Source organism: Penaeus japonicus, unplaced genomic scaffold (assembly GCF_977035675.1).
Source record: "Penaeus japonicus unplaced genomic scaffold, GWHDUDI00000001_assembly GWHDUDI00000007, whole genome shotgun sequence".
Classification (NCBI taxonomy): Eukaryota; Metazoa; Arthropoda; class Malacostraca; order Decapoda; family Penaeidae; genus Penaeus; species Penaeus japonicus.
Genome location: NW_028234409.1, coordinates 8,534,522 through 8,544,521, shown reverse-complemented (window position 1 = coordinate 8,544,521; position 10,000 = coordinate 8,534,522). Strand labels below are relative to the sequence as shown.

Genomic DNA, 10,000 nt, shown 5'->3' with positions numbered 1-10,000 from the left:
TCTCTCTCTCTCTCTCTCTCTCTCCATCTCCATCTCTCTCCCTTTCTCTACTCTCTCCCTCTCTCTCTCTCTCTCGCTCTCGCTCTCGCTCTCTCTCTCTCTCTCTCTCTCTCTCTCTCTCTCTCTCTCTCTCTCTCTCTCTCTCTCTCTCTCTCTCTCTCCCTCCCCTCTCTCTACCCCCCCCCTCTCTCTCTCCCTCTCCCTCTCCCTCTTTCTCTCCCTCTCCCTCTCCCTCTCCCTCTCCCTCTCCCTCTCCCTCTCCCTCTCCCTCTCTCTCTCTCTCCATTTCCCTCATTCATCTCTCCCCTATCGCACAGACACAAAACCTTTCCTGCGCCCTTTGCATGCATCACCCTCGTATGTATAAACACCATATTTGATGTATTGATGATTTAAGGAAGACGGGCTTCTGTCTTACAACCTTTCTTTCTCTTCCTCCTACTCTTCCTCTTTTTCTTCCTCTTCCTCTTTCTCTTTCTCTTACTCTAGCTCTTTCTCTTTCTCTTCTTTCTCTTTTTCTTTCTCTTCCTCTTCTTTCTTTCTCTTTTTCCTTTTCTTCATTTTCTCCCCTCTCCACTACTTCTTCCTTTTCTTTCTCCTCTTCCTCCTCCTCTACCTGTTCCACTTCCTCTTCTTCTTCTTCCTCCTCTTCCTCTTCCTTCTCATCTTCCTCTTCCTTCTCATCTTCCTCTTTCTCTCACTCTTCCTCTTTTTCTTCCTCCTCTTCCTCTTTCTCTCCCTCTTCCACTTCCTATTTCCCCTTCTCCTCCTCTTCTTCCACCTCTTCCCTCTTCCCCTTCCTCCTCCTCTTTTCCCGCCGTCATGTACCTATAGGGGCGAGAATGCTTTGTTTTAGGGTCCTCTTCGCGCCTCTATGTCTTCTGAGCGCTCGACCGCCCATCTTCAGGCAAAAGTCATAAATCTGATAAACATGTGACGGGTTGGATGGAGTAGGGCAGAATGGGAGAGAGAGAGAGGGAGGGAGAGGGAGGAGAGAGAGAGAGAGAGAGAGAGAGAGAGAGAGAGAGGGAGGGAGGGAGGAGAGAGGGAGGAGGGAGAGAGAGGGAGGGAGGAGAGAGAGAGAGAGGGGGGGGGGGTGGAGGGAGGGAGAGAGAGAGAGAGAAACAGAGAGAGAGGGAGAGAGAGAGGGCTGGAGGAGAGAGAGACAGATAGAGAGTGAGAAAGAAAGAGAGAGAGATAATGAGTAAATGAGAGAGACAGAGGTATGATTAAAAACACACAGAGAGAGGAATAATTATTTATATATAGAGAGAAAGAGAGAGATGTAGGGAGGACACAGAAAGTGAGAGATATAAACAGAGATAATTAAAATTGAGGAAAATAGAAACGTTGTTGTAAAGAGAGGGAAGAAAGTTCGGTTAGAAAGAAGAAGAGAAAGAAGGAGAAGAAGAAGAGGGATAGGAAGTACAGGAGCGAATGACGGGAAGAGGAGAGAAGAGGGGAAAACAATGAAGGCTAAAATTGATTGGAAAATAATGTCTGTTTAAGTCACTGATGATAAAATGAATGATAGAAGATGTATTATATTCCATTTTTATTATTCATTTCATTCTTTTTTTCATCTTCTAACTGGTGGATTATGATAAATTATATTCACAGAACATGTAATATGATATGCTATGAACATATATTATGAGCATAATCATATGTGCATATAATTTACATTTCTGTTTTAACCCTCCCCCTCCTTCCTCCCCTCCCCTTCCCCTCCCTTCCCCATCCTCGTCCACGTAATTAAATTCTCTAATTTAATTCACTCGCAACAAAACAACCTAACATACATTTCTTTTAGTTTCCACATTACATAATAACCTTGGAATATTGGAATACTAATAACGGAATTCTGCTTTTGTAAATTCAAACTTGGCGCCATTTTTAACGAACTTTGGTCATCCGTTGTACTGTTTGGTATTTCAGCCCCGAGTTCACATAATCATTTTCTCCTAAATTGGTATATATTATGAGCCTATGTTGCGTAGCGCCGCGCTTACTGGTTTCAAAATATGTGGCAAATATGTTGTTAGTGTATTATATGTGTTTAGTGTTTCGAAATGTATCTACGATATGTCTGTCTTTATCTATCTATTTATATCTATTTGTCTGTCTATTTACCTACTTACCCCCCTCTTTATATCTCTATCTATCTATCTACCTAACTGTTTATCTCTATTTCTACTTGTCTATCTCTCTTTCTGTATATATATATATGTATATATATATATATATATATGTATATATACATATGTATATATATATATATATATATATGTATATATCTATATATATATATATATATATCTATATATATATATATATATATATATATATGCATACATATACATATTTATATGTATATATATACATACATACATACATATATATATATATATATATATATATATATATATATATATATATATAATACACACACAAACACACGCACACTCACACAAACACACAAACACGCGCATACCCCCCCCCCCCCCCCCCAACAAACAAACACCACCCCTTCCATTAAAAAAAAAAAAAAAATCCCCAAACCTTCAAGAAGGGAAAGTTCTCCCCTTTTCCCCCTCCATCACCAAGGAAGGATCAACACTTAACGCCTCCGCCATTTTTTGTTCCTCCTTGCTGTTTTCCCGAGCCGAGCCTTCGAATTCCCTCGTGAATTACGATCAAGCGAGGCGCTGCTGTAGCCTCCAGTAGCTGTTGGGGGGTTGTTGTTTTTTTTTTTTGTTGTTTTTGTTGTTTTTTTTTTTTTTTTTTTTTTTTTTTTTCTGTTGTGTGTGTGTGTGTGTGTGTGTGTGTGTGTGTGTGTGTGTGTGTGTGTGTGTGTGTGTGTGTGTGTGTGTGTGTCTACTGTTTCGACTTGATTGTGACTTTGTGTGCGGGGGAATTTGTTATGTATATATTCACTCATTCACTCACTCTCTCATTCACTCACTCACTCACAATCACATATACCCTCTCTCCGTCTATCCGTCTCTCTCCCTCTCCTTCTCCCTCTCTCTCTCTCTCTCTCCCTTTCCCTCCCCCTCTCCCTTCCTTTCCCTCCCCCTCTCCTTTCCTTTCCCTCTCCTTCTCCCTTCCTTTCCCTCTCCTTCTCCCTTCCTTTCCCTCTCCTTCTCCCTTTCTCTCCCTCTCCTTCTCCCTTACTTTCCCTCTCCTTCTCCCTTTCTCTCCCTCTCCTTCTCCCTTTCTCTCCCTCTCCTTCTCCCTTTATCTCCCTCTCCTCCCTTCCTTTCCCTTTCTCTCCCTCTCCCTTCCTCTCCCTCTCCCTCTCCTCCTTTTCCCTCCCTTTCTCTCCCTCCCTCTCCCTCTTCCTCACTTTCTCTCCCTCTCTTTATCCCCATTTCTCTCCCTCTCCTCCCTTTCTCTCCCTCTCCTTCTCCCTTTCTCTCCCTCTGCTTCTCCCTCTCTCTTCCTCTCCTCTCTTTATCTCCCTCTTCTCCCTTTATCTCCCTATCCTCCCTTTATCTCCCTCTCCTCCTTTTCTCTCCCTCTCCTTTTCCCTCTCTTTATCCCCCTTTCTCTCCCTCTCCTCCTTTTCCCTCTCTTTATCCCCATTTCTCTCCCTCTCCTCCCTTTCCTCCTTTTATCTCCCTTTATCTCCCTATCCTCCCTTTCTCCCTGCCAACACGACCTAAACCTATCACCCTCTGATCCTCCCACGAAGTACAAAAGCCAAGGTCCTCGACTCATATCCAAAATGGTTTGCAACAAAGGCTAGCATTAGTGCAACATTACTGCAACATGACTGTTTGCCGATGAGAGAAATACAACACACACGCCCACGGGAGAGAGCGAAAGGGGGAGGGGGAGCGACAGGGAGAGGGGGAGGGGGGGTGGGGGGAGACAGCGCGCTTTGCAAATGTTGACTGTGTCATTGATCACAAACGTATTTCATTGGTGTTCTTATTGTGTTGCAGATTGTGATTTATTGTTTTTTTTTATTGCAATCTTGCAGGTTTGTTGGGATGGTAAATGGATGGGTGGGTAGATAGATGGAGGGATAGATAGTATATGGTTTTATTAGATGAATGGATAGATAGATTGGAAGATATAGATACGGAAAAATAGATAGATAGGCAGATATAGATACGGAAAAATAGATAGATAGGCAGATACATACAGATAGATAGATAGATACAAAGAAATAGAGAGATAGATACAGAGATATAAATAGGCAAATAGCCATAGAATAAGAGATAGGAAAATAGATACAGAATATTAGATAGACAGGGTGAAAAGGGAAAAGATGTTTATAGTTAGAAAGTAATGTTAAAAATGGATAAATATGAAGATGCTTAGAGTGACTTGGTAGATTCTTCAGAGATTCTTCATGTTTTCAAAGTCGCTATTGTAAATCCTTCAAGGTTCAAGAGGATAGAGTAATACGTTACACTCTCTCTCTCTCTTTCTCTCTCTCGCACTGTTTTTCTCTCTTTCTGTCTCTCGTTCTCTCTTTCTCCCTCTCTCGCACTCTCTCTGTTTCTGTCTCTCTTGCACTCTCTCTCTCTCTCTCTCTTTCTGTCTCTTTCTTTTTCTCTCTCCCGCACTCTCTCTCTCTCACTCTCTCCCTCTCTCTCTCTCGCACTCTTTCTCTCGCTCTCGCACTTTCTCTCTCTCTCTTTCTGTCTCTCTCGCACTCTCTCTCTCTCTCTCTCTCTCTCTCTCTCTCTCTCTCTCTCTCTCTCTCTCTCTTCGTCTCGCCTAGCTTTTTTTCGAAACCTATCTCTCTCTTTTTCATTCTGCTTCTCTCTTTCTCTTTCTCTCCCTCTTAATCTTTCTCTCTCTCTTTCTAACGCTCTCTCTTACTCTCTCTCTTTCTCTCATTCTCCCTCCCCGTTACTCACAACCACGCCATTCACACCACACCACAAACACCCCGCCACACACAACCACACCACACACACAACCACGCCACTCACAACCACACCACACACACAACCACACCACACACACAACCACGCCACTCACAACCACACCACACACACAACCACACCACACACACAACCACGCCACTCACAACCACACCACACACACAACCACACCACACACACAACCACGCCACTCACAACCACACCACACACACAACCACACACAACCACACACAACCACAACCCTCACAACCACAACCACACACACAACCACACCACACACACAACCACGCCACACACAACCACACAACACACAACCACGCCACACACAACCACGCCACACACACAACCACGCCACACACAACCACCCCACACACAACCACACCACACACAACCACGCCACACACACAACCACACCACACACAACCACCCCACACACAACCACGCCACACACAACCACGCCACACACAACCACGCCACTCACAACCACACCACACACACAACCACGCCACTCACAACCACACCACACACACAACCACACCACACACACAACCACGCCACTCACAACCACACCACACACACAACCACGCCACTCACAACCACACCACACACACAACCACGCCACTCACAACCACACCACACACACAACCACGCCACTCACAACCACACCACACACACAACCACGCCACACACAACCACACCACACACACAACCACGCCACACACAACCACACCACACACACAACCACACCACACACACAACCACACCACACACACAACCACGCCACACACACAACCACGCCACACACAACCACACCACACACACAACCACGCCACACACACAACCACGCCACACACAACCACCCCACACACACAACCACGCTACACACACAACCACCCAACACACACAACCACACCACACACAACCACACCACACACAACCACACCACACACAACCACGCCACACACAACAACGCCCCTCACAACCACCCCACACACACAACCACCCCACACACACAACCACCCCACACACACAACCACCCCACACACACAACCACACCACACACAACCACCCCACACACACAACCACGCCACACACACAACCACCCCACACACACAACCACCCCACACACACAACCACACCACACACAACCACACCACACACAACCACACCACACACAACCACGCCACACACAACAACGCCCCTCACAACCACCCCACACACACAACCACGCCACATACCGAATTCTAAGACTCATCTCAGCCCGACTCAAGCCGAGACTCATCCTGGGGCCTAATTAAGCTCGAGTATTAGTCGAATCTTCGGCAAATACTCGACTCGGATCAACGGACGGGTGGGTGCTGTTGATTCAGTGCCGCAAAGACGGGATTATACTCCCCCCGCCCACCACCCCTCCTCCTCTATCCCTTTCCTTTTCCTCCCCCTCTCCTTTCCTTTTCCTCCCCCCCCCCCCTCTCCTTTCCTTTTCCTTCCTCTCTCCTTTCCTTTCCCTCCCCCTCTCCTTTCCTTTTCCTCTCTCTCCCTTCCTTTCCCTCCCCCTCTCCTTTCCTTTCCCTCCCCCTCTCCTTTCCTTTTCCTCCCCCTCTCCCTTCCTTTCCCTCCCCCTCTCCTTTCCTTTTCCTTCCTCTCTCCTTTCCTTTTCCTTCCTCTCCCCTTTCCTTTTCCTCCCTTCCTTTCCCTCCCTCTCTCTTCCTCCCCTTCCTCCCTCTCTTCCTCTCCCTCCTCCACCTCCTCCCTCCTCCCTCCTCCACCTCATCCCTCTCTTCCCCCCCCTCCTCCACCTCATCCCTCTCTTCCTCCCACTCCTCCACCTCATCCCTCTCTTCCTCCCACTCCTCCACCTCCTCTCTCTCTTCCTTCCCCATCCTCCACCTCCTCCCTCTCTTCCTTCCCCATCCTCCACCTCCTCCACCTCCTCCCGCTCCTCCCCCTCATTCTCCATTTCCCACTACTTCCCTTTCTCTTCTCCTACTGTCGCCTCCTAAAAAGAAAATTTTAAAAAATTAAAAAATAAAAAAAGAGAAAGAAAGATAGATCGATGGGGGGAAGAGAGAGAGAGAGAGAGAGATAAAAAGTAAAATAGGAGATTCAGGGACGAGAGAGGAAGAGAGAGAGGGGGGGAGGAAGAGAGAAAAAACGAAAGAGAGTAAGGAGCAAGAGAGGGAAAGACAGAGGGGGGGAGACAGAGAAAGAGGAAGAGAGAGACAGATAAACAAATAAATAATCAGGCAGAAAGGAGAAAGAAAATAAAAAGAAATATAGGGAAGGCAAAGACAAAAACAAAGGACACAGAAAATAAAAATAAAGAAATAAATAAAAAGAGAAAGAAAAGAATCAGACAGAGAGAATTAAAAATAAAAATAGTAAAAAACGCGGCAAAGTGCTAAGGCCAATCCGAGAAAGAGAACGCGTTAAAAAGAAAAAAAACGCTTGAATTAATGATTGAATAAATAAGAACTCACGCAATGAAACAAGAGTGAAAAAGAGTGAAAAGGTTTTTCTTGTTTGCGCTCTCCTTCTCGTCTCTCCTTTTGCCAATTGCCTTTTCGCTTACTCTCTCATTTTTATTTGATTAACCGGTTCTCAAAAAGGTCGTTTTTTTTGTAATTCCAACACCGGAAAGTCAACAAAAAATCAGTAAGATTTTTTTATTCGTTTTTTTTTTTTTTTCGTTTCGTTTCGTTTTTTTTGTTTTTTTTTTCTTTTTCTCTTGGGATTTTTTTTCTCTCTATCTTTCTTTCTAGCTTTCTTTACTTTCATTTTTCGTTTCTTTTATTCCATGTCAATAATGAGAAAATAAAATTATTAATTATCATTTATTCCAGGGTAATCATCATTATCAACTATTAATCTAATTGTCATCATCTTTTTATTCATTATCTCTTTATCAATTTTATTTCTATTGCCTTGTATTTCTTTATTGTTAATCTAATGGTTATGTATTTAATGTTGGTTAATCCACCATTAGAAATTAGAGACATTAAAATATTTCTTTCCAATACGGTTTCTTTCTCTCTCTCTCTCTTTCACCCCCCTCTTTATCTACCTATCTGTCTATCAATCTATCTCATTAGATATTAGTGATCAGTACATAAATTATCATACGATTTGAATTATCCGTGAAATTTTCGGATTAATTTAATTGAATTTGAATTAAGTTTATGTATTAGTATTTTTATTATCACTCATTCAACTATTGCAATGTGTAATAATGTTCTCTCTAAAGGGATACTGTTTTTTTTTTTTCTCTCTCTCTCTCTCTTTTCTTTTCTTCTTTCCTTGTGTGATTTCAGGTACGAAGTAAAAAAAAGTTCTGTGTTCATATTTTATATTTATAAAGTTGAATATTTTGTCATTAGGAACGAACAATATTGATTATTATGTATTTTGTAATTTCTTTCTTGGAAATAATTTAGCTGCAGTATTTAATTTCTGTTCTTGATTTATGATTATTCCTTTTTATTGGAATGTTATATTTCCCATGTCTATTTCTATCAACGTGTCTCTTCGTTTTCTTTCTCTTTCTCATTTCTGTCTTTCTTTTTCCTCGCTTTCTCTCTCTCCCTCTCGGTCTCTCTCTCTCTCTCTCTCTCTCTCTCTCTCTCTCTCTCTCTCTCTCTCTCTCTCTCTCTCTCTCTCTCCCTCTCTCTGTCGCTCTCTCTCCCTCCATCCCTCCTCCTCCTCTCTCCCCTTCCCCACCCTCCCTCCCTTCCCCTCCCTCCCTCCTTCTCCCCCTCCCTCCTTCTCTCCCTCCCACCCATTCTAACCTCATTTAGCTCTCCCCTTGACCTCCCTCTAACCTGTCTTGACCTTCCACAGGGACGACGAGAGTGGAATGGCCTTTGACCTCGGTTCAGCGCGTGTGTGTCGCAACGGGTGGCGAAGTTGAGGACGAAGGAAAGATATTCATTATACAGACTAGACCGTGAGTCTTCAGAAGGGCTTGTGTTGGTGTGGCTTTGTTGTTATGAGTGTTGTTAGCATTGTTAGTATTGTTAGTAATAGTAGTAGTGGTAGTAGTAGTATCATCATTGTTATTATTATTATTTTATTATTATTATTATTATTGTTAACATTATCATTATTATTATCATTATTATTATTATTATTATTATTACCGTTGTCATTATTGCTGTTATTATTATTATCATTATTTTTATATATATATATATATATATATATATTATATATATATATACATATATATATTTATATATATTATATATATATATAATATTATATATATATATATATGATATATATTATATATATATATTATATATCGTATTATCATTATATATATTATATATATATTATTATATATATATATATATAATATTTGTATTCATATATATGTATTATAGTGTACATATACATGGTATATCATTGTATTATCATTATATATATATATATATGTGTGTGTGTGTGTGTGTGTGTGTGTGTGTGTGTGTATCTTTTACTCTTAGATTCTTTCTTCCCTTGCACTCTCTCTTCCCTTTCCTCCTTTCCCCTCTCTCCTCTCCTTCCTCCCTTTCTCTCTCTCCTCCCCTTCCTCCTTTCCCATCTCTCCTGCCCTTGGTCCCTTCCTCTCTCTCCTCCCCTTCTTCCCTTCCTCTCTATCCTCCCCTTCCCCCATTCCCTTCTCCCCTCTCTCTCGTTTCCTCTTTCCTCTCCTTTCTCTCTCCTCCCCTCCTCTCCCCCCTCTTCTCCCTTACCTCTCTCTCTCTCCCTTCTCCTCTCTCTCTCCCTCCTCCTCCTCCCTCCTCCCCTTCCCCTCTCTCCTCCCCCCCTCTCTCTCCTCTCCTCCTCTCTTTATTCCCTTCCCCCTTTTCCCTTTCCTCTCCCCCTTTCCTTTCTATCCTTCTTTTCTTCTTCTCCCTTTCCCTTCTCTCTCCCCTCTTCTCTTCTCCTTCTCTCCTCTCTTCTCTTCTCTCTCTCCCTCCCTCTCCATCTCTCCCTCTCTCCCTCATTTCTACCTCTCACCTCTCTCTCTCTCTCTCTCTCTCTCCTTTCTCTCTCTCTCTTCTCCCTCTCCTCTCCTTCTTCTTCCCTCTCCCCCTCTCTCTTCTTCTCTCTTC

At 43.2% G+C, this 10,000-nt stretch overlaps 1 protein-coding gene across 1 annotated transcript in view; it reads left to right on the top strand.

Moving 5' to 3' along the window:
* LOC122248377 (uncharacterized) overlaps nt 1-10,000 on the top strand; it is a 62,712-nt gene that overhangs the window by 44,172 nt on the left and 8,540 nt on the right. Inside the window, exon 5 of the mRNA XM_086538180.1 lies at nt 8,742-8,847. Within this exon, the coding sequence (XP_086394306.1) occupies nt 8,742-8,847 (106 nt within the window). The remainder of the gene's footprint in view (nt 1-8,741; nt 8,848-10,000) is intronic.